The sequence below is a fragment of the Pongo abelii genome, chromosome 14 (genome assembly GCF_028885655.2).
Source record: "Pongo abelii isolate AG06213 chromosome 14, NHGRI_mPonAbe1-v2.0_pri, whole genome shotgun sequence".
Classification (NCBI taxonomy): domain Eukaryota; kingdom Metazoa; phylum Chordata; class Mammalia; order Primates; family Hominidae; genus Pongo; species Pongo abelii.
This window is the reverse complement of record NC_071999.2, coordinates 21,851,110-21,876,170: the sequence shown is the minus strand read 5'-3', so window position 1 is coordinate 21,876,170 and position 25,061 is coordinate 21,851,110. Positions and strand designations below refer to the sequence as shown.

Genomic DNA, 25,061 nt, shown 5'->3' with positions numbered 1-25,061 from the left:
AAGTACATTCACATTGTTATGCAACCATTACCATCATCTGCTTCCAAAACTATTTCTATCTTCCCAAACTAAAACTCCGTACCTATGAAACTCTATCTTCCCGTTTCCCACTGCCCCAGCTGCTGGTAACTACACTTCTACTTTCTATCTCTCTGATTTTGACTGCTGTAGGTACCTCATGTAAATGGAATCATACAGTATTTGTGACTTTTATGACTGTCTTATTTCATTTAGCATAATGTACTCAAGGTTCATCCACGTTGTAGCATGTGATGGGGCTCTCCTCCCTTTTTAAGGCTGAATAATATTCCACTGTAGGTATGCAATACATTTTGTTTATCCATTCATCCATTGATGGACACCTTTTGGCTATAGTAAATAATGCTTGTATGAACATACGTGTAAAATATTTGTTTGAATTACATAATATAATTTAAAATCTATATTTTAATAAAAATTTTAAAATTATTACAATATTATATTTCCATTTTTATCCTCAGAATACCAATAATAGCATTTGGCAAACAGACTACAAATATTAACAATTTCTAGTGCTTTTGTGATCAACAACAACAAAAAATACCAAACTATTCCTGTTCTTCTCAGAGAAAATGTTTTAAATGAGAAAAATATTCAAGTATTTTAAGACCTTCAAAGGTAGCATTTTTCAATTAAAAATTAAAAACTAAGTCTCCGTAACTACTACCTACTCCATACATACACCGCAAAGTTCCCAAAGGGAGAAGATATTTTAGATGTGCCTTTAGGAGCTTAGTTTTTCCTCCTTGGGATAACTTTAAATTCAGATCTCAGCTGAACAAACGCATTTTTCAGGGCAAGCCGACTGCTAATCCGAGTAGATGTAAACGCTAATGAAGGCAACCGACGGAAGCTGCTCCAGGAAGACATGAAAACTATCAGACTTGCATTTTGCCACATTTCTGGAATAAACTTATTACTCATAAAGGTGATTTTGAAGCCATTTCAGCTTGTAGAATGATCACCGAAATGCAGTCCACCGATATTTGTTAATATCCCAGGCTGGTCAAGCCCCAATCCAGACCTTGGGGAACGGGGAGGGGACCCGCGGCCTCTCTAGACTGTGCCCAGACAGCGGCCAAGGACGCGATGCCGCCCTCGCTCCGCGGCCTTCCGCGGTAGGCGTCCCTCTCAAGCGTGGTAAAACCACCCCGAAGGGAACAGAAAACGTTAAAATCTTCGCTGGGCGCCAGCACGCAGGTTAGGCCTCGCCCTGGCATCTCGTCTCCAGGACCAGATGGAGCGAGTGACCCGCGGGGACACCTTCCCGGTCACCTCGAGCGCAATAAAACAAGTTCTTTTTTAAAAAATAAGCATCCGTGTGCCTGCCGGCTAAATTAAGCGTGTCTGACGAGAAGCAGGATAGCGGCCGCTATTTATAACCTCCGGCCCCGCCCGGGCGCCGCTCCTCGACAGCACCCACGCTGTGCCCGGCGGCGCTTCCGCGGGGACTCCCTGCTCGGTGGTCCCCGCCACGCCCCAGCCGTCCGGAACCCGCGTCCCCAGTCGGCTGCAGGCGGGCGAGACATAGGTGCCCGACGCCCACGCGCCTCCGGCTGTGGGAGCGCCCGGAGAGCAGCTACCTCGCCCGGCCTGCGAAGCCCAGGACAGGCGCGAGCGGGGCGCGGGCTGGCGCATCTGCATGCGGTGGGCGCCCGGCAAGCGGGTCGGGCCGGCCCCAAGAGCCCTCGGCTCTCCTCTCACGTCCCGCGCGGGCGTACCCCGGAGTGTGTGGGCGGCAGGGAAGAGCCCCCGCGTCCACATCCCCAGGGCCCGCGCAGGTGCGGGATGGGGTTGCAGGCGCTAGGCATGGGCGTGCGCGCGGGCTAGGGTGTGGAATGCGGACGCGGGCGAGTGCTGTGGCTGCGCGTACAGGGCAGGGATGCGGGGGCGGTAGGTGTGCGTGCTGAGAAGCGCGCGGGGCGGGGCTGTTCGGAGGCGGCGGGGGCGTGGCGCGGCGTCCTAGGCTGCAGCTTGGAGGCGCCGGGCGCAGCGCATACTGGGGCTGCAGGGATGGCGATCAGGGCGGGGAGGTCGGGCCCTGGCGCGGGGCGCACGCGTGAAGCGGCACCGCACGTGTGAAAGGAATTCTTTTCAGAGCGGCCGGGAGCCGTGCTCCGGAGGAACGCACCCGGGTCGCCGCCGCGGCAGAGCGGGGTAAGGCAGGCCGGGCGCCCCGGAGGCCAGGCACAGGGGCCGAGGGCAGCGCGGGGCGGGGACGGGCGGGTCGGCGGCGCAGCGGAGCTCCCGGGCGAGCCCAGCGGGCTGGGACTGCCGAGCTGGGAAGCTGAGCCCCGGCACGTGTGCGGCTCCCAGCCCCCTAGGATTCTTCCAGGATTCTTCAAAAAGTTGTGGGGAGCTCGGGAAATTTGTGAGAATCTTTTGGAATAATTGGTCCTCCTCCTTTGCTCCTGGAGGTCTGGAGAGCAGCGCCTGGTTTGGCTTCCCTTGATGGACAGTCCAAGGCCGAGTTTAAGTTGTTTTCCTGGGGTTGTTTTCCCCCTCGGGTGGAGGAAGCCGGGCTGTCCCGGACCGTCAGGCTGTAGGGCTCCTAGCGATGCTGAAATGCTTGAAAACTCTAAGCAGATGTCACCGCGCCAGCTAACGGCGCGCACCCAGCCGTCCACGGGCATTCAGCATCGCCGTGCTCCTAAAAGTCCTGTTGGGATTGTTTAGAAACAAGGTTGGCTCGCCTACATTCTTTTCAGAAACTTTTTAAAACTTTTTATTTTTAAGAAACACTGTAGCTATTAATGCCACGACCGAATTTCTCGACCTGTATGTTTGTTATGATGTGTTCAAGTATAAAGAATTTGCAGAGGAGTGGAAAAGCACCGTCCGAGCCCCTTCCCGTAGGAGACTTGAGAAAACAAACGGCAGTGACGCGGCTGCATTTGCTTTGTTGCCGACTCCACACTAGTGAGCAAAATTCATCCTTCCATGTAGAGTTCTCGGTTCGTGAATATGTGACTGCAACTTCAGAACTCCAATTTTTATTTTATCAAGATGTCTCCAAAACATGCCATTTAAAAATGATTCTATACAAACAGCTGACAAGCGAATTATGGCTCTCATCACCCAGGAATTCAAAACCATGGTGATTTATGATGTGTGCATCACTTCACTGGCGGTCCATCCATGTGCAAGACAAACATTGAAAGATTAAAGAGGAAAAAAGAGGGATTTATTTTCCAAATATCAGTGTGTTCAAAGTAAACATCAGCTAGTTTGGCACAGATTCCACCTGCTCAGCAGTTTGGTTCATATTGAGATAAGCATCTCATAAGGGCAATGCATGTGTTGCTGTAGTGGAAAGTAATTCACGAAACGGTACTACTATAACAAATCAGACAATACTGTTTCTCAACCAGGAACCGTTAACTGGCTGAAAGCTGTCTTAAAAGAATGGCGGGTAACAAAATTTTTTGCCAATAAGGAAAATATTTTTGACCCAGTTTTCTTGAATGTTACTTACATTTTAACTTATTATATTCATTTAGCTAAAACAACGTGTACACACTACATTTGAAACGAAAAATTACGTTTATCGCAGCCTTTTTTTTTTTTTTTTTTTTTTTTTTTGAGATGGAGTCTCGCTCTGTCACCCAGGCTGGAGTGCAGTGGTGAGATGTCGGCTCACTGCAACCTCCCGAGTAGCTGGGACTACAGGCGCCTACCACCATGCCTTCTTCCTCCCTCCGCTGGATGGTAGCTATTCCCAGTACTATGTAGTACTTATATTTTGATCTGTTTTTTGCCACTCTGCCTCTCTCATAGATTACAAATGAATCTCCTGAGAGTGAGGACTGGATCTTAATTGTTTTGCTGTCCTCAGAGTGTGGCATAGTGCCACACACAATAGGTAATAATGTTTTATAATAATAATAAATGTTTACTGAATTGAGGAGGGAAAAAATCCAATACATGTGACAACAGCATGTATGTCTCTAAAAAACAGTATGTTTTTGCAATTTCTGTATAATGCTTAAAGGCAATAAAAATAATAAAGTTTCATCTTAATTTTCATTCCTACAGTGGTGGAAAATTCCTCATGATAACTAGGTTAGTACTCTACTGCTTTTTTTCTTTTTCTTTTTTCTTTTCTTTTCTTTTTTTTTTTTTTTTTTGAGACAGAGTTTCGCTCTTGTCCAGGCTGGAGTGCAATGGCACAGTGGCACAGTCTTGGCTCATTGCAACTTCCGCCTCCCAGTTGAAGCGATTCTCCTGCCTCAGCCTGGCTTGTAGCTGGGATTACAGACATGCGCCACCACGCCTGGCTAATTTTTGTGTTTTTAGTAGAGACACAGTTTCACCATGTTGGACAGGCTGGTCTCAAACTCCTGACCTCAGGTGATCCACCCACCTCGGCCTCCCGAAGTGCTGGAATTACAGGCGTGAGCCACTGTGCCCGGCCTACTGCTTGCTTTTTTAAAACTCCTGTACATCTCCAAAAGTAATGGTTAATGTGAATAATTTCCACACTCTCGTGTTTTATTTAATTTGAAGAATTGGTTTGCTTTAAATTTACTGTTAACAAACTAATGATATTAGATATAAAATTAATTAGCTTTTTACATTTAGACCACCTGATTATCTCCATGGATTATTGCTTATTTATTCCTGAAACTCCATTTCCTGTTGATTTTAAAATAAATCTTTTATTCTAGAACATAGAAGCAATTTCTGGTTATATATCAATAGAAGTAGATTTGAGTAAGAAAAGTGAAATCATACTAATACTCTAGAAATTATTTCTGCAAAAAAATAGAAAATATTTTGACAGATGTAATTTTTATCAGTAATATCAGTGGAATAATAAAATACCATAATTATCAGGTTGTGGGATTTTGTTCACTAAGCAAGAGTAAAAATATCTGAATTTACTTTAAAAAGATAATTCTGGCTGGGTGTGGTGGTTCATGCCTGTAATCCCAGCACTTTTTGGGAGGCTGAGGCAGGAGGATCTCTTGAGCCCAGGAGTTTGAGACCAGCCCAGGCAATATAGTGAGATACAGTCACTCCAAAATATTTTTTATAAAATTAGCCCAGTGTGGTGGTACAAACCTATAGTCCCAGCTACTCAGGAGGCTGAGGCAGGAGGATCATTTGAGCCCAAGAGATTGAGGCTGCAGTAAGCCATAAGTGTGACAGAAAAAAAAAAAGATAATTCAAATTTGTGATGAAGTAATTGGGCTGTCCTTAGCATATCAGTAATATTTAACCATTTTTATAAAAGATAAAAATGCCCCCCTTGAGACAGTCTGGACTGGAAGAAAAAAGTGAAAGCTTAAAATGTACTCCAGCCCACATTTCTAAACATATGTATTCCAGTATGTTAGAATATAATAAAATGCAAAAGGCATGTAATGCATAGTGTCATAAGCTGAACAGTCTGCCTGCTGCATCACCCATGAAGTGGTGTGGGAGGGGAAGGGAAGTTGGGCCAGGAGTTGGAGGTTGGGCACTTCTGTGCTGGTGTCAGCACTGTGGGCTGTGCAACTTTAGGCAAGTCTCAGGACCCTCTCTGAGCCACCATTTCCCAGTTTGTAAAATAAGGAGCATAAACTAGACCACTTCTAAGGTTCATCCCTTGCCAAAATGCTAAGATTCCACATTTCTTCTGTCGATAATGAGTAAGGTTCCTGAAGGATGTCATTTGGATTTATATGAGGAAATTGCCTTTTAACTGCACTGTGTTTATGAGGTCAGTGTTTGGTCTTCTGTTCAGACGTCATGACTTGTGTTTTAGACATGGCAAAAGCCTGTTCTGATCACTGCTATGCTGAAGCACCCCTGTAATTTTCTCTATTACTTACCCTTGCCCCAAGCCACCCCTCAGAAAGTGGGGTACTGATAAGTTGAATTTTACCTTAAGGAAGTCACTTTTTTTCATTATTCAATTTTTAAAACTTTGAGGACTAAAACATTGAAGGAAATACATTAACACATCACTAAAATGTCTAAATAAATGTTTGGATAAGCAAATAATTTCAGTGGAATTCTTAAGTGGTTCACAGAAGTTATTAAAACTTACAATGCCCTTTAATAATTGGCAGAAGAAACCAGAGGGCTCCACTGGGAGATGGAGCTGAGAGGTCTCTGGAGGGTTGAAAGGAACCCCAGTGGGGCGTGAACAGTCTTGGCAGGCAGTTGTTTCTAATTACGCTGCAACTCTCTACATTTTCCTGTCAATTGAATTGAAACTAAGCCAGCTGTTAATTTTCTAGCTTAATGTTAGAACTCCTTGTGGAAATGATGCTTTAGTGCTGATTTCTAGAGGGAATATTTATTTTATTCAAGTATTTCAAGAAGAAAGACTGTAGATAAATAGTATATTTTAAATTTTGCCATTCTCGAGTATAAAATATTGAAGACAATTTTTTTTAATGAACACAGCTGTTTTAATTACTTCCAGTTTAAAATTAGCTCTCACTATGGCCAGGCTTGGTGGTTCATGCCTATGATCCCAACACTTTGGGAGGCCAGGGTGCACAGATCACCTGAGGCCAGGAGTTCAAGACCAGCCTGGCCAACATGGTGAAACCAGGAATATTTTTGTATTTTCTACCAAAAATACAAAAATTGGGTAGGTGTGGTGAGACACACCTGTAATCCCAGCTACTTGGGAGGATGAGGCCCGAGAATTGCTTGAACCTAGGAGGCAGAGGTTGCAGTGAGCCAAGATCATGCCACTGCACTCCGTCATAAAATTAAATAAAATTAAATTAAATGCCCTCGCTAAGATTTTAAGTTATAAAAGGTAAAAAAATATTAGTTTCTCCCTTTGACTAGAGATGAAAACTGTTCACCATATTTACTTTAGCCAAATAAAGATTTAAGAGCATATGACTTTTCAGATGTACATAAAAGATTGAAATCCCCACATGAAAGAGAAAATAAGAGAAATAATAATAAGACATAGATGGCAGACACTGTTGTACATGCTTTCCATACATTCTTATTTCATAAGTACGTTTAAAATATAAAAATGTATAATCCTAGCAATGACTTAGAACTATTAAAGAAGTTGAAAAATTAAATTTATAATATTCCTAAATCAGTTGGCTCTGGATGAGAGTAATGTTTCCTGCAACAGCATTAGATTATTGAAACATTAAGAATAGAACCCATGTATCTCTGCATGTAAATTAGAGATGGAAACCCCTGGAACTATACAATAACCACATAACTTTGAGATAAAGGATACTCTTAAATTGTATATGTGTATTTTATAGTAATGCCAACAAATACTAAAATCTTCATTATCTATTGAAAAGATCTATAGGACTCCTATAGATTTATTCTATATATTATGAACATTGCATACAAAATAGGACAAGGGAGAAAATAAAATAACCTGTCATTTTTAAAAGCATATCAAAGCTGGTTCATTAATAAAAGATAAACTAGCAAGAATAATATTTTTAAATCCCCAAATAAACAATATTTGGAACCAAACAAAGGAATTTGACTACAAACACCATAGAGTTTCAAAATCATAAGAAAATGCCATGAAATTTAAAACATAGTGGAAAATTTTCGAAAAAATATAAGTGACCAAATTTGACTTAGTAAACAGTAAACCTACATATGTTAGTAACAGTTAATGAAATTAAATTTGTAATTAAGTCTTCCCTCCTACCACCCTAAAAAAATAGACATTAGTCCCAAACTCTTCTGTAGGAGACTCTTATATGAGCTTATTCAGATAATTTTAAAATTTTCAGGTTAAAATAACTTTCATACCAAAATCTGATGATAGGACAGAAAAGCTGAAACCAGTCTTAAATATGAACATATAAGAATCCAAAATAAAGTAGTAGCAAATTGAATGTGCTAGGATATTAAAAATAAAATCATTGATAGGTGTGGTGGCTCACACTTGTAATCCCAGCACTTTGGGAGTCTGAGGCAGGAGGATGGCTTGAGGCCAGGAGTTTGAAACCAGCGCTGGCAATATAGTGAGACCCCATCTTCACAAAATAAAAATGAAAATAAAAATTATTCAGCCGTGGTGGTGCATGCCTGTAGTCTCAGCTACTTGGGAAACTGAGGCAGGAGGATTGCTTGAGCCCAGTAGTTCAAAGTTACAGTGAGCTGTAATCATGCCATCCTGAGTGACAGAGCAAGGCCTTGTCCCAAAAAAATAAGATAATTAAATCATAACAAAGAGGACTTACCCTGTTTAGGGATTAACATCTAAAAAATCACAGTAGATGGAGGAAAAAAGTGTTGCATTAAATCCAGTAGTCATTCATAGTTTAAAAAGTAAAAACAGAACAAACTTTTTAGCAAAGAAAGACTGGAAGGAAATGTCTTTAGTCTGATAAAAATTAAAACATCGTGCTCAATGAGAAAACTTTAAAAGCATTCATATTAAAGTCAGAAACAAGAAAAGATGTTACCACACTGTATTATGCTAGATGTCCTTCCTGGCCAGCAAAGGGAAAACAAGAAAAAGAAATAACAGGAATTAGAGTTAGGAAAGGAAGAGACAAATTTATCCTTAAGAGTAGATTATTTCTATGTCTACACAGAAAATCCAAAAGAATCTATTAGAACTAGAAAAGCCTTTGTAACAGGTTGCTGGATACAATATCAATATACAAAAAGAATGTTCCTAAGTACTAATAACAATCAACCAGAAAATTTTAAAAACTCTTCAGAACAACTGTAAAGAAGTATCGAGGGATAAATCTAACAGATGTGTAAGACCTTCAGGGACAGCATCCTAAGGCTCAGGGCATTAAAGAAGTGTGGCAGCAGTGGAGCCATTGCACTTGCTAGTGGGAAACGAGTGTACAGAAGTAAATCTGATTCATCTCTAAACTTAATGCATTTCCAATCCAAACCCTATCTTGGATTTTTGTGGGTCTTGGAAAACTATACCTAAGTTTCCTGTGTTAGAAGTAAAAAGCCAAAAATTGTCGAAAGACACATTTGGAGAACAAGGTTGGGGGACTTGTCCTACCAGATACCAAGTGCTGTATATCTAGAACTGTTGCCATTGGGTGTCCTGCTGGTGTGGTTAACAGGGGTAGCCTTCTATCATTTTCTTCCGGAGATGAAAACTAATATCATGTTCTGTCAGTGTGAAACTTCAGAGATTCAGGATTTCCCTCTTTCGTGCTGGTCTGTGTGATTTGAACTGTGGCACTAAATTCTAAGTGACACTAAACCAGCTTTTAAAGGCCTGCTTTTCTTTTTTTTAATTTTTTTTTATTATTATACTTTAAGTTCTAGGGTACATGTGCACAATGTGCAGGTTTGTTACATATGTATACGTGTGCCACGTAGGTGTGCTGCACCTGTTAACTTGTCATTTACATTAGGTATATCTCCTAATGCTATCCCTTCCCCCCTGCCGCCACCCCACAACAGGCCCCAGTGTGTGATGTTCCCCACCCTGTGTCCAAGTGTTCTCATTGCTCAATTCTCACCTGTGAGTGAGAATATGGGGTGTTTGGTTTTCTGTCCTTGCGATAGTTTGCTCAGAATGATGGTTTCCAGCTTCATCCATGTCACTACAAAGTACATGAACTCATCCTTTTTTATGGCTGCATAGTATTCCATGGTGTATATGTACCACATTTTCTTAATCCAGTCTATCATTGATGGACATTTGGGTTGCTATTGTGAATAGTGCTGCAGTAAACATACGTGTGCTTGTGTCTTTATAGCAGCATGATTTATAATCTAAAGACCTGCTTTTCATCTTGCTCGAACAGTGCTAAATGTTGAAGTCAGCCATATAGAGTACAAGAAAAGGTCTTTTGTTCCTTTTGTTATTTTGACAGGTTTGTTTTGAATTCTATCTTTTTTAAAAAGTGAGATCAGAACTATAAAAAGGGTGGGACGATGTACCAAACACCATAGGCTAGGTCTTGTGGCATCTGGAAATTACAGTCTTTAGGTGCAAAAGCTTGAAATAGGCAAGGAATGAAAGAGGCTAATGGAAGACAGTCTTTCCGGTGGCTGAAAAGATGACTAACTAAATAAGCCCATTTTCATCGTATAATATTTGTGACTAGTTCAGCCCACCATGCCCTCTTAGAAATGTGCTTAAACCAGGGATGCAAAAATGAGCATCTGAACCACCATTGCCCTGTACCAAACCCTTACAGACATTACTAGTTAAACATAGAATTCTTTCTGGGTAAGCCTACTTGTGACCCTCAAAATCCTACTCATCAGTGTTCCAGGCAATCACAAACACTTAATACAAAATTAATTTACCTAGCCTTACTCCATATTATATTACCTCTAATTTGTAAACCAAGTAACAGTGTTGTAAATTGTCAGTATAGACTAGGCGTGGTAGCTCTCATCTGTACCAGCATTTTGGGAGACCAAGGCAGGCAGATCACCTGAGGTCAGGCGTTCCACACCAGCCTGGTCAACAGCCAAAACCCTGTCTCTACTAAAAATACAAAAATTAGCCAGGTGTGGTGGTGGGTGCCTGTAGTCCCAGCTACTCATGAGGCTGAGGCACAAGAATCGCCTGAACCCATAAGACAGAGGTTGCAGTGAGCCGAGATTGTACCACTGCACTCCAGCCTGGGCAACAGAGTGAGACCCTGTCTCAAAATTTAAAAAAAAAATTTTAATTGTCAATATGATATTATGAGAGGGAATCAAGTATGGTACAAATTATACCTTTTGGCTGTGACTGCACTCCAGCATCTTAACTAAAACTTGTGCTTGGTGGTGATCAGCTCCTCTGCAGGTGCTCCGCCATCTGTGCTCACCCTCTGTATGCTGTTAGACCCCTGGGCTTTATCGTCACCCCCGTTTCCTCCTCCCCTGCCCTTCAGTGATCTAAATCCCGGGCCACTTGGTGACAACTCCCAGATGTGCATCTCCAGCCTCCACACTCGCACATCTCAGGCATTTTAAACTTAACATGTCCCAGACAATTCATGATCGCCATGTTCTTCCCCAAACCTAGACCTCCTCTGGTCTCCCCATCTTGGTAAAAGGCAGGTCCATTCCTCCCGTTCCGAGCACCAGTGCTGGTGCCCTCCCCACGCCAGCCCAGGGGCATGGCGGGCCTTTTCTCACACCTCGACTGCTCACATCATTTCTCTGGATTGTGGTCCAGCCTCCTTCCTGGATGCTGTGCCTTTGCCCCTGCCCCCATAGACTGTCCTAGGGTGGCCCTGTGAGCATGGCTACTCTTCTGTTCCATCCCTCCAGTACTTTCCCAGCGCACTGAAGTGAGAGCCCAGGTTCTCTTCCCATGTGCTGTGGCCTGTCTGCCTCCCCCGCCTCAGCTTGCCCAGCTCAAGTAATCCCATCCTCGCCGTCCCTTGAGCCCACGAGGGATGCCCCTAACGGAGAGCCCCTTCTGGCCTGGATCACTCTGCCCTCATACCTGAGGCTCCCATGTCCTGGAGCCCCAGTCTTCTCTGGCCTGTGCACCCACACTGATGCTCCTCCGCGGCTTTCCACTTCTCCAGGGCATCAGGGGTTCTGACACATGGAACTTCTCTCATGTTGCGTGACTTCCCACCAGCATGGGGGCTGCACTGGGACAGGAGCCCCTGTGTTTTGTTCCATGCCATCCTGGGGCTGGAGGCATCCCTTTGGGGAGCAGGCCTTAGCAGCCCTTGTTGACCGCCTGCATCTCCTGTACCTGCAGAGGAATGGGTTGTGGGTTGGGGGGCAGGAGCTGATCTCTTCCACATCCTCTCCAGTCCTTGCTGTCAAGCTTCCTTATCTCCTGGAGGGCTGAGTCCTGCTCTTGCCTGAGGTGGTGACCTCCTCGTTGACCCCACTGACAAGAGTCTTGTCAGCACTCTGGAGACCTTCTGCCCACGCTTGCCCTCACTGACTGCCTCCTGGCCAGAAGGAGCCACCTGGCTCCCGCCCCACCCTCCCTCCAACACCCTCCTCCCTCTCTGATGTCCACCACCCACACCACCCCATCTGGGGTACCTCTGCTGGGCCCCGGGCCCCACTTTTGCCCATGTTCTCTCCTTGTCTGACGTTCTTGATGTACTGAGAACAGATAGAAGCCGATGGTACCCCCCATCTGCATTGCACTGACCCCTCCCCCAGGACAGGACACTTGAGGACCACAGTGGTCTCCTGCCTTCCTGTGAGGTGGACAGGCCTTTTCCCACTCCATCCTTTGGGCCCTCTGAAGGGTACTGACGCAGAGTCACCCCTGCCTCAGAGGCCCCAGCTGAGCACCGCAGGCCCTGGCTCTCCAGCCTCACCCATCGGAGGTAAGTGGCTGTCACAGCTGTGCCAGGCTCTGCGGGGCCTCAGGGGGCCTTCGCCCTCCAGCCCCGCCTGGGATCGCATCGAGGGTCCCACATTGTCTTGAGAGGTGGGAGGTCACTGCCTGTATTCCTGAGGTCAGAATTTTCTAAATGAACTTTCTCAGAAGACTAAGGGAAAACAGAACAGAGTTAAAAGGATAAACCAACTTCAAAGCACACCTTCGAAAAACCTAACACAATCTAAGCCTGTGGCCTTCTCTGGGGATGCTCATCAGGCACAGACCGAGGGCGCCTTCCCCCACACTGTCCAGGACGCCGTGGTCCTCCCGGCCCAGTCTTAGTCCCCACACTGCCAGACCACCTTCACACACACACACACACACACACACACACACACACACACACAGTCTTAGTCCCCACACTGCCAGACCACCTTCACACACACACACACACACACACACACACACACACACACACACACACACACACACACACACACACACACACACACACACACCCCCCAGGAGCAGTGGTCTCCTGCCTCCCTCTTCATCTGTGTTCTTTGCTCCGTGGTCCTGCCTGAGAGGGGAAGCTGCAGTGCAGACCCTCTTCCTGACCCCTGCAGCCTCATGCTGCCAGCTGTTTCCTAATTGTCTTCGTTCCTGTCTCCACCACTGCTTTCACAGCCACCCACTCTCCTTTCTTCCAGCTCAGGTCAGCACTTGCCCCAACTTCTTCCTCTTTAAATTGTGCCATCATTTTCCCGGTCACCAGGCTTAGCCTCTGGTTCATAGCTTTTTTATTCCCTGACTCTTGTCAGACGCTGCGTTCTGCTTTATTTTTGTCTTCAGAATGTGTCTCCTTGCTGTCCCTTCTTTTTTCCATTCGCCTGCCTGTCACCCAGCCCAGGCCGTGGACACTCACTCCGAGATTACCACGCTCTTCCTGAGGCCCTGCCTCATTCGTGAAGAGCACTTCCAGCCTGTCGCTCCCTCTCAGCATTGTTGAGGGGCTCTCACTCTTTCATTCATCTGTCCCGCAAGTGTTTATTGAACGTCTGCTATGTGCAGAGTATGGCCACAGCCTGGCTCTGCTGTGCAGAAGCCGCCTTTTAAAATCACTGCTTCCAACCCACAACCCCTGTTCCCACCTTCATGGAAACATTGCTGTCTTCTGGAAATGCATTCCCTTCTCCCACCTCTTATCCAAAACTGCAACTCCTAATCCCAGCTAAAATCCCACTTTTCCCGGACTGCCCATTTTAGTATGATATGAATATCCCTTTTCTCTGAAATCCCGTTGCATGTATATATTATGTAGCCCCCTGATTTGCTGAATTTTTCCATCTCCACAAATAGATTTTTAAGATACAGACATTCCTTAAACTATTTCTTTCTCTTTTTTTTAAGAGACAGGGTCTTGCTCTGTCACCCAGACTGGAACACAGTGGCACAATCATGGCTCACTACAGCCTCAACTTCGCTGGCTCAATTGATCCTCCCACCACAGCCCCCCACGTAGCTGGGACTGTAGGCATGCACCACCACACTCAGCTAATTTTTTGTACAGAGGAAGTCTCACTGTGTTGCCCAGGCTGCCCCTGAACTCCTGGGCTCAAGAGATCCTCCTGCTTGGCCTCCCAAAGTGCAGAGATTACAGGTGTGAGCTACTGCACCGAGATCATTCCTTAAACTTGTGTGGCCAAAAAAACCTGTGGCCCAGAATTGAGAGCAAGACTGTCACTGAGGAAATAGCCATTGATTTACCTGAGGGAAAATGCAATGGATCTTGAAGGCCAAGGGGAAAACAATTTACCATTGAAAGGAAAATGTAACTTTTCAAAGACTATGAAAGCAGTGTCATAAATTTTGAAACATAAGACCTGTTTGTTATTCAGACGGTTAAGAATCAAAGTTTTCATTGAGACAGAACCGAAAAGATTAAGGGCCATCTCATGGAAGATCATAAACACTCTGCCACACAGTGCTGTGTAACCCCCACAGTTTTTAGGTCAGTTCTCTAAAAAGGGCTCAACAACGTGGGCTGTGGTATTCTGTCATTAGGTTGCATGGTGCTCTGCCCAGCGGTGCTCAGGACACATGGTTCAGCAGCGCCTTGCCTGACCTCAGCCTCCGTCAATCCTGGCACACCTTCTCTCATCCTCTGTCTGTACTTAGCATAGAAGAGTATTTCTGTGACACATGTGCAAGTCTCTGCCGATTTCACTATCTAGTGATATTAGGAATATGATTACAAAGTGATATTAGGCTGGGCGCGGTGGCTCACACCTGTAATCCCAGCACTGTGGGAGGCCAAGGTGGGCGGATCACTTGAGGCCAGGAGTTCCAGACCAGCCTGGGCAACATCGCAAAACCTCATCTCTACAAAAAAATTAAAATTAGCCCCGCATGGTGGTGCACGCCTGTAGTCCCAGCTACTTGGTAGGCTGAGGTGGGAGAATCACCTGAGCTCTGGGAATTTGAGGCTGCAGTGAGCTATGATCTGTGCCACTGCACCTTAGCCTGGGTGACAGAATGAGACTCTGTCTCAAAAAAAAACAAAAAACATAGTATTGGTAAAATGCCTCCAGAGCCTCTGCATGTCATCCAGAGCCAACTAAAGTCTGACAGCGAAGGGAGGTGCATACCGCATCTGCTGGGGAGGCTTCCACACAGGTCTGATCAGGATCCAGTTGTCAGTCTCCCAGATAGATTGTCTGTCTTCTGGTTAAATTTTCATTTATTCATGCCTGTGTTTTACAAAACAAAATCCAAACTGTGAAGTGTAATCGTGAGGCTCAGATGAGTGACGGGGACACAGACACCCTTGCCCTTGCACACTTAGAGTCTGTTGGGGAAACTGCTTTCTCCAAACACTGCGCCTGATATGGGAGATTGCCAGGCAGGAAGATGGAATCCACTCTAAACTCTCGGTGATCCCACAGTCATTATCCTCTGACATTGGGCTAGGCGTGCAAAGTGTATTGTATCTGTTTGTGTGCTTACTACAGACACGATTAAAGCAATGAACGGAGTAGAAACCACAATGAAACGATGAAAAAGGAGTCAGCTGATTTTTTCAAAAGCTACAACTGCGAAAAATGGTCATTTATCTTTTATGATGAGCAATGTGATATGTTGTCATAGAAAATGCAGAGAACTGTGAAAAGAAAAATCAACCCATTCTCAGAAGCACCACTGTTAACATTTCAGTATCATTCTTCCTTTTTCTGTGTCCATGTAAGAGAGTGTATAAAATAGCTGATATCAGACTGTTGTGTTGTCCTAAGTTCTTGTCATTTATCATAGCATCAGTAATTTTTCATGTCATTAATGTTCTGAGAAATTACATCTAATGGCTACTTTATATTTTAGTAGTTATAAATGAACCGTAGCTTTTCATTTTTACCAGGCTTTATTTCACAAAGCATTTAAGATAGTTTATCAGTTAGGGATTCTTTTTTACTTGCAAGCAACAGAAAACCTAATTTGAACAAATAAGATTCTCCCCTCCCATAAGAAATCTGGAGGTAGCTGATGGGGCTGATTCGGCAGTTCCACAGTTCACAGCAGGTGCCCTACGGCTCTCTTAACCAATCCCCCGTGCTTATTGATTCATGCTTGCCAGGTGGCTGCCCAGCTCCAGCATCACATCTGTACTGTACGTGGAAAAGAAAGGGAAAGGACAGCACAAGTACCACCTGCCCTTTTCTTAGAAAACCAAAGCTTTCCCAGACATTCCCCAGCAGACATCTTACAACTCACTGGACAGAACTGCCTTTTCTATTCACCTCCAGCCACAAGGGAGGATGAAGAAGCAAACATTTCCCTTCCCAGTCACATTAGAGTCAGGCAAGGGAGAGAAGGATGCGAGTAGGAGCTGGGTTGGCCAGAGCACGGTGTCAGCCACGGCCAGCCAGCACTGCTCAGGGAACTGTTCATCCTCTACCAGACATTTCTGTTTCCAGTCATTCCTTATGGGTAACATCACAATACGCCATGCACACACATTTATCCAAGTCTCTGATTATTTCCTTAGTAGGATGTCCTGGAAGTAGAATTAGAGATCAAAGGTATTGTTAGGTTCATGTCTCTTATTCTTTTCCAGAAAGATCCACACAGATCCCTGGTGTGCTACCACACACAGTGCCTGAATGCTGGATGCTCCTGTTCGGGACACACTGTGTCATCCTGTCTCTGGGACACAGCCTTGGCCCCTGATGGGGCACAAGCAAGGGTCTGGCTGGTGGCTGGTCATCATTCTTGTAGGTTGCACTCAGAGGTCGCAAGGCTCTTCCAAGGGCATATATTCCAGTGTTTTGCAGCCCCTGGGCCTAAAGGATCTGGAGCAGGCTGAGCCTCTGTGGTCAGCTTCCCCATCCTATCGTCTGGTTTACCAATTGAATAAGTAGTTATTTGGCCTCGTGTTTCTCAACAGGTGCACGATAGGCATTTGGGGTGGGACAGTTCTTTCCCATGAGGTCGCCCCAAACACGGCAGAACATTTTGCCTCCACCGGCCCCACAGGGAAATGCCAGCAGCATTGTCCAGTCTGTGACAGGCAGCAGACCCCTCCCTCATGGTGCTCTGTGCCATCAGCCCTGTGTGGGGAGCCAGCCAGGCACCTGTCCCACCACCTCGTGTAGACTGCTTTTTAGCAAGAACTGCTGGAGCAACTATGAGGCTGCTGGAAGGGGTATGAGCTACCCACAGCGGCCTCTCCTCGGAAGCCTCTGGAAAGCACATTACCCCGCTACTCTGCCTGTAGACAGGGAACAGGAAAGGATGCCCATGCCAGCCCCGCCCTCAGAGCCAGGCCTAGGGGAAGGGCACAGGGGGCAGGTGTTCTCTAGAGCCCAGAGGCTGCTCTTGCCCGGGAAAGCTTGGCAGGTGGGGCTGTGGGAGGATGGAGGGAGCCTGCTGGAGCAGGGTGGGGAGGGGATATTGGGAAGAGGTGACAGCCATTAAACCAGGGCATGGCAAGGGGGAGAGAGAACCCAGGGCACCGGTGTAGGCCTGAGGTGGCCACCCCTGAGGGGACTGTGTAGGCAAGGGGCAGGTCAGCAGGCAGTGGCTGGACGGGGCGGGGCTTTAGGTTGGAGAAACAGCATGTACAAAGGCCTAAAGGTGGAGTTTCAGGCTTCAGCGTGTCTGGGCCCAGGTGCTGATGGGTCTTGCGTGCTATCATGGTTTTGTCCTGTGCAGTGTCTGCCCAGACGCCTGGGCAGGTAGGGGCATAGATGCCAATGGGGGCCTGGTCCCAGCCCAGAGGGACACTTGGAGGAGAAGCAGGAAGTGACCTCAGATGGTTCCCAGACATCCTTCCTGGGGGTGACTGGGTGGTTTCAAGTGCAGTAATTAAGTTTCTAAAGTAAAACATCCTACCTCCTTAGAACACAAGAAAAGATGCCAGCCACAGTGGAGAGGAGAGGCTGGGAGGATGAGTGAGTAATCAGCTTTCTCTAAGAGCTTCAGGGGCCCAAGCAAAACGTTGGGAGTTTGTTCGAAGGGAGAGTTAACATTTGTCTGTTTCTTTAGATTGGTAATGAGTAGAGTTTTCTTTTGTTGATTTGCCTTTGAACCAATTCATAAAAATTAATATTGAAAAAAAATTTTTTTTGAGATGGACTGTTGCTCTGTCATCCAGGCTGGAGTACAGTGGCATGATCTCAGCCCACTGCAGCCTCCGCCTTCCAGGTTCAAGCAATTCTCCTGCCCTCAGCCTCCCAAGTAGCTGGGACTACAGGCACACTCCACCATGCCTGGCTAATTTATGTATTATTAGTAGAGATTAGGTTTCACCATGTGGGCCAGGCTATTCTCGATCTCCTGACCTCAAGTGATCCTTCCGCCTTAGCCTCCCAAAGTGCTGGGATTACAGGCGTGAGCCACCGCGCCCAGCCTGAAATATTTTAAAATTGAAAATGAGAAGTGTTTTCTTTGGTTCCACTGGAGACTGTGTCCTCACAGCTGAGACAGCTTTCCTCACTGCAAAGCATGGAGCTATCTTTCCGTTTCTGTTCCCAGCATCCGGCCTGTTGGGGCAGCAGCGACATGGGATGCCATCTCATCTTCATCCCATGTCTGTGGGCACTGCTGCTTTCCTAGCAGGCTGGCCGTCTCACCTCCCTCCATCCCTGTGTATGACCGTGGTCCATGTTGTACACAGGCTGAGAGAGGAAGCCGCCTGCCTGGGGATGTTTACCTAACACTTGTTGAGTTGGGCCTGGGGGTGGGCCTGCAGCTGGTACCACCCCCTTCTTGGGCTGCCTTCTTTGGAGTCACACTTCTGGGGCAGGTGGGGCTGGTGATCCCTGCCCAACACCCATGGGCACTCTGACCCAGAGGATCCATGCCATCTCCCACACTGGTTGGGCTCCACTCATTTGCACCCTGACTGACTCTGGGCGTGCTGTTTCTACCCCCAGACATCTGGGTACCCATGATTACTGTTGGGTGATGGCCACTGAAGGCCCAGCTCTGCTGAGCTGGCCCCTGGTCCTGACAGGATCCTCAAGCTCAGTTCACCCCAAATGCTTCCTCTGCCCCCATCCAGCACCCCTCCAGCTCTGCCTAGAATCCAGAGTGGGCACTCGGTCAGGTGAGATGATTTCAGGTGGTCATTAGTGGATGCTGAATCATGTGTGAGAAGATCATTCCCTTATCAGTTCTGTTTCTACCGTAATAGTGGCCTTGGAGAGGGCGTTGGTTTGATACTAGTCTGTTTAACACCTCTCCAATACTCCTCATCTTCCTGTTTGCAACAAAGAGAGCTTACACCCAGAGCTTTTGGCAAGCAATATCCCATAGAATGTATCAACTTCATTGTCATCAAGGAATTTATTCTTTTTTAAAAAGGGGAGTAAGCCTTTATTTCCTTACTTCCAAAATAAAGCTGGCTGAGTTGGAATATATTTACTCTTAAAGATACCATCCGTTGAAGGTATTAGTGTCAATTTTCCATTGACAGTAGTAATGTAAACTTTCCTAGTTTAGATAAAATTTAAGCATAAAGAGTTCATGTGAAGACAGAAAAAGCAAATAGTAGAAGAGGTATCAGATTAACATGGCAGAAGTTCTGAAGGTGGCATGGGCATGGGGATGGCAGCAATTTGGGAAGAGGTTGCTCTAATCCCACCTGAACAGAAAGATCATGATTCAGAATTGGCCGAAGCGGCCGCAAAGCCCCAGAGCTCCTGTAGGGTCAGCCTCAGGGAGAGGACTTGGGCAGTCTGGAGGCCAGCGGAGGGCATTTTCTCTTCTGGCTCTGGCTTCCTCCTCTCTGAAATGAAGAGTTTAACCTGTGGTTCCTCATGGACGCTTGCACTTGTGTAGTGCTCGTCCAGGTCCCGGGGAGCTGCGATGTCTGCCCTGTGGAGAAGCTGCCCATCAGTCCCATCCCAGTACCATCCAGGCTGCTGCCGCCGCCCATGGGTGCAGACCCGGCACTCAGCCGTTGCAGCCCGGTGTTCATGAGCATTTTCCTCTTACAGGTTAGGAATCTGAAGCAATGGGCGACTGGAGCTTTCTGGGACGACTCTTAGAAAATGCACAGGAGCACTCCACGGTCATCGGCAAGGTTTGGCTGACCGTGCTGTTCATCTTCCGCATCTTGGTGCTGGGGGCCGCGGCGGAGGATGTGTGGGGCGATGAGCAGTCAGACTTCACCTGCAACACCCAGCAGCCGGGCTGCGAGAACGTCTGCTACGACAGGGCCTTCCCCATCTCCCACATCCGCTTCTGGGCGCTGCAGATCATCTTCGTGTCCACGCCCACCCTCATCTACCTGGGCCACGTGCTGCACATCGTGCGCATGGAAGAGAAGAAGAAAGAGAGGGAGGAGGAGGAGCAGCTGAAGAGAGACAGCCCCAGCCCCAAGGAGCCGCCGCAGGACAATCCCTCGTCGCGGGACGACCGCGGCAGGGTGCGCATGGCCGGGGCGCTGCTGCGGACCTACGTCTTCAACATCATCTTCAAGACGCTGTTCGAGGTGGGCTTCATCGCCGGCCAGTACTTTCTGTACGGCTTCGAGCTGAAGCCGCTCTACCGCTGCGACCGCTGGCCCTGCCCCAACACGGTGGACTGCTTCATCTCCAGGCCCACGGAGAAGACCATCTTCATCATCTTCATGCTGGCGGTGGCCTGCGCGTCCCTGCTGCTCAACATGCTGGAGATCTACCACCTGGGCTGGAAGAAGCTCAAGCAGGGCGTGACTAGCCGCCTCGGCCCGGAAGCCTCCGAGGCCCCGCTGGGGACGGCCGATCCCCCGCCCCTGCCCCCCAGCTCCCGGCCGCCCGCCGTTGCCATCGGGTTCCCGCCCTACTATGCGCACACCGCTGCGCCCCTGGGACAGGCCCGCGCCGTGGGCTACCTGGGGGCCCCGCCACCAGCCGCGGACTTCAAAATGCTAGCCCTGACCGAGGCGCGTGGAAAGGGCCAGTCCGCCAAGCTCTACAACGGCCACCACCACCTGCTGATGACTGAGCAGAACTGGGCCAACCAGGCGGCCGAGCAGCAGCCCCCGGCGCTCAAGGCCTACCCGGCAGCGTCCACGCCCGCAGCCCCCAGCCCCGTCGGCAGCAGCTCCCCGCCACTCGCGCACGAGGCTGAGGCGGGCGCGGCGCCCCTGCTGCTGGATGGGAGCGGCAGCAGTCTGGAGGGGAGCGCCCTGGCAGGGACCCCCGAGGAGGAGGAGCAGGCCGTGACCACCGCGGCCCAGATGCATCAGCCGCCCTCGCTCCTCGGAGACCCAGGTCGGGCCAGCAAGGCCAGCAGGGCCAGCAGCGGGCGGGCCAGACCGGAGGACTTGGCCATCTAGTGCCCGGGTGCCTGCCTCCAGACAGCTGTGTAGTGATCTTTTTCTTAGAAACCAAAACCAAAGTGCACTTCCCACCAGCAGATAGAACCTGAAAGTGAGCGACTGGAGTCCCAGGAGGTGGACGATGGAGGAGAGACCAGGTTTCCGTATTCAATGCTTGCTGTTCTTAGCACTGTGAGTTACAGTGGGAATAACTCCCACTTTCTGAGTTTGGGGGTGGCAGGGACAAGGGTTGTGGGCCTTTAAGATCTTCACAGCAGCCCAGAAATCTGGTCGCTGAGGGCTGTCTCTGGGGGTAACTGTTCTGTAGTGGTAAAGCAACAGGTATCCCGCAGTCCCTTTAGCTCCGGGGCAATTGGGTTTGCTATTCCTAAGCTCTCCAGAGCCTCTGGGCAGCCCAGAGGGTCATAGAGGCACTTAGCTCTATCTCTGTTTGATACTTTTAACTTAGAGTTGAATTTCATTTGGGATATTTGCCAAACTGCACTAAAAAAAGATTTACAGCAAGTCTATGTAGTGTCATTTGAGTTTCCGAAATTGCATGTGAAGCCCAGGATATCAAGCTTCAGGCTTCGTGACAAGTGACAAAGAGCAGTTACCCTCCAGAGGCAGGCTCAGTGGGCAAGGGCCCCAGAGGTTGCTGGCAGAAGGCAGGTGGAGACACCGCCACACCTGAGGCCATTTTTAAACAGTTGAGGAAATTGACATAAAAGTGTGTCGGGTATGCCATAGGTATTTATTTTCTAAATGATTATTTTGTGCTTTGAATGGTACAGCTATCCCTATTTTCTCCCACTTTCTTTCAGGAAAAATGAAAGAAAAATAGTGTTTTTCTTTCTTTAAATACTGTTAGAATGATTACTGACCAAAACAGTGCTAATTTGTCCTAATGCATGCTAGTAAAGATTTTGAACTTTCTTTTAAAAGAAATTCTTTAATTTTATGAGTCACCTAATTATAATGAGAATGTATTATATAAAACAAAAGCAGGGGAAAGTTTTAAGTGCATTCAAATAGAAGTTCTGAAGATTTTGAATGGGAAGTGAAAAGTGAACTACTGTTGCCAGGAAAATTGTTTATACAGATGAATCTATGACAATCTACACTTTAAAAAAGTACAAAATAAAACACTTCAAGCTTCCTAATCATTCTTTGTGGGCAGCCTGTTTGCTTTCTCCAGTGTAAATAATATAAGTGTCTGGGGATCCCTGCCTGGGGGAGGGCGCGTGCTCATGCAGGCTGTATGCCCCATTCTGCCTCCACACCAGAGCTGTCCTGACAGGGAAGGCTATTTAGGTGTGTGGGCATGGCTGGAAGATGGCAGAATTTTCTGTCCTGCACACACAGCTGTAGTATCTTGGTCACCATTTGTTTATAAAATGAACGATGGTCATGTTGAGCCTGTTTCTACTCACACTTTTCACCTCCAACTTCTACTGAGTATCATTAGCCCTTGTTCAGCAAGACCAATGTAATACATTTCTTTTTATAAATTAACTTCTCGATGATGCATTTGGGACCACACTCCAAACATACTTTCTGTTTTCTGTCATAAAGGGTGCTCCACTAACAATCTGATGAAAGGAATGCAATTTCCAAGTCTCAGATTCTTGCATGCAACTAGTTTTTCATGTCAGTCAAACACAAAGAATTTGTTAGTACATTCTGCTTGCTGTAGGATGCACTGGACAGGCTCCTAGGCTTGAAAAATGCTAACTTTTCCATATGTCTCCTCAGAGACTTTCTCAACCAGATTGAGAAAGAGAGAAATTAGCCCTTTGGAAAATTGTGAGTGACTTTCTCACTTCTCTCCAGGCTGGTGCATAACTACAGCCATTCTAGATGCATAACTTCTCTCCGAAGTTAACTCATTACAGGCAGTGTATGCCATAGGCCTAGGGCAGCAGGACTTAGTTCTCGTGAGTGATAAGGGCTGCTAGAAGATCCTAGTGTGAGAAGCATTCTGATAAAAAGCTTTGGCCATTTTAGAAAATACAATAGCAATCATCCAAGAGCACAAGTACAGCTCAAGTACAAGTGGATGTGAATACTTGGTTCTACCATAATAAATGTTCATAACAGTAATAAGCTTCTTGTTTACCCACAATTTGATTTTGAGTGGGGTTGGAGATGAGCATGAGAACTCAAATTGTATTTAGTTTTTACATTTTAAAGTTGAATTTAGTCACAATATGTTTATGGAAATGCCAGTATTGTACCATTGACCATAGTCTAGTGGGTCCATTCAGAGTGGATAGGAGTGTAGAATTAGATTCACCTACTTGAAAATCACTAATCTATAAAGAAGTGAGGTTTTGCAATAGAACAGTGCCTGTGGTGTTTTTTCAGGTTAGCATACTGATTTCAGTTCATGTAAGAAATGAAAGCATGTCTTACATCCTTTTGCTCTTTGAGGTATCCATGATTCTAAAGGCTGGGTCCTTCTCTCTCGGGCAGTGTGGAATTGTTCTCTACTCAACTAGTCCTTTAAGACATTGAAACGTGCAATAAAAATAGAAATTGCCTCTCCCTGTGGGCAAGATTCTAGACCTTTTTTTTTGTAGCCTGGGAATTTCACTGAAACTGTTTTACTCTTGATTTATTAGAAAGTTTTAAAAAATCTCTAAGCCTATTTTAAAACTCAAATGCTATACCTATAGCATTTGAGTATTATATTTATATACATGGTTTTAAGCTGCTGTATACAATTACTTCTTATATCCCTGTTTTTATAAAATGTTAAACATCACTATAGTTACAGTACCAAAAATCATTTTTTAAATTCTAAAACTATTTCTTATATTATCACTCATTTTCTCCTTTTTAAACTTTTAATGGTTATTCTTGTATTTTTTAAATAAAATTGACACCAATAAATCCTTAAATTTACAAAAGAAAAATAGCAAGCCAGCATCTCTCTCATTTATCCTAGATTTCTTCGGCTCTGGACAAGTAAGTGGATAGATTGTAGAATTCCTACACAAGAATACCTAGAATAATAACTATGAATGTAATTTAAACATCACTTTACCAAAAATTAACCCAATAGGGTTTAGGTCTCCTTTCACTTTTGGCTTTTTAAAAAGTATTATTAGCACTTTCTTTAATTATTTTGTATTACTGAATAAACTCCTTTTTTCTGAATTTTTTGAACTTCTGATATTTGTAACACTAATTCGTGAATCTCCACCAAAATAAATACTTATAGAGAGTATTGCATGATTTAAGAGAGTAAATGTGTTTTCCAAAGATGAATAGAGTCCAGCAACCATCACCACCCGCCACCCCTACAAATTAAGGATATCCTAAATAACCTTTAATATAACATATGGACATTGTACATTTAAGGTCAGGGAAGGCACTTTTCTTCCTAATTTTATATTACAGTGCAAATCTTGGGTTGACTCACTCTAAGGTTTCTGACTGCCCAAAAGATTTTTTCCCCTTTACATTACAGAATACCATAACAAGGCAAACAAGTTAGGGATTTGAATAACACTCAAAGCAACAAACTGTTTCCAGAAAGTACCATATTTGAAGCTGTTTGGTGTGTAAATGTTCATTTAGCGCATATATTTACAAAACTCTTACTAAAACTTAATTTTTGTGCCATAACAGTGTCTTTCCTGGATTACATTGTAACTGGAAGTAAACATTTTCTAAAATAATAAAAGTGGCCTTAAGTTTAAACCACTAGTTCTGCAGTTGGTTGTTTTCATTGGCAGACTCCCTAAGCAGGTATTCAAAATCACACTTTTTGTTATCTTAGATATGATAAGGAGGAAGACCTTTTTTCCTAACAGAAGCAATTTGAGAAGTCACTGCAGGGGCCGTCCCCTCTCTCACAGGCTTTCCCCAGAGTAAAAACACACATTCTCCCAGGTTCAAGCATTGCTGATGCCTGCAGTGAGTTCTTCTGAAGAAATAATATAAAAGTTCACCTTCTTCCTGTCTCATTAAGTCCCCCCTTGAGCAGCG

The 25,061-nt window shown here is 46.0% G+C and overlaps 1 protein-coding gene across 1 annotated transcript; it reads left to right on the top strand.

Annotated features, from left to right (window-relative positions):
* The first annotated feature begins 1,979 nt into the window (after window positions 1–1,979).
* Window positions 1,980–24,779, top strand: GJA3 (gap junction protein alpha 3). Its single transcript, XM_002824044.4, has 2 exons — window positions 1,980–2,196; window positions 19,759–24,779. Exon 2 carries the CDS (start codon window positions 19,776–19,778, stop codon window positions 21,081–21,083), a length of 1,308 nt encoding a protein of 435 aa, XP_002824090.1. The 5' UTR covers window positions 1,980–2,196; window positions 19,759–19,775; the 3' UTR covers window positions 21,084–24,779.
* The last annotated feature ends 282 nt before the right edge of the window (window positions 24,780–25,061 follow it).

Excerpts from the sequence above, each read along its gene's own strand:
- GJA3 (XM_002824044.4), top strand. The coding sequence starts at position 19,776 with ATGGGCGACTGGAGCTTTCTGGGACGACTCTTAGAAAATGCACAGGAG.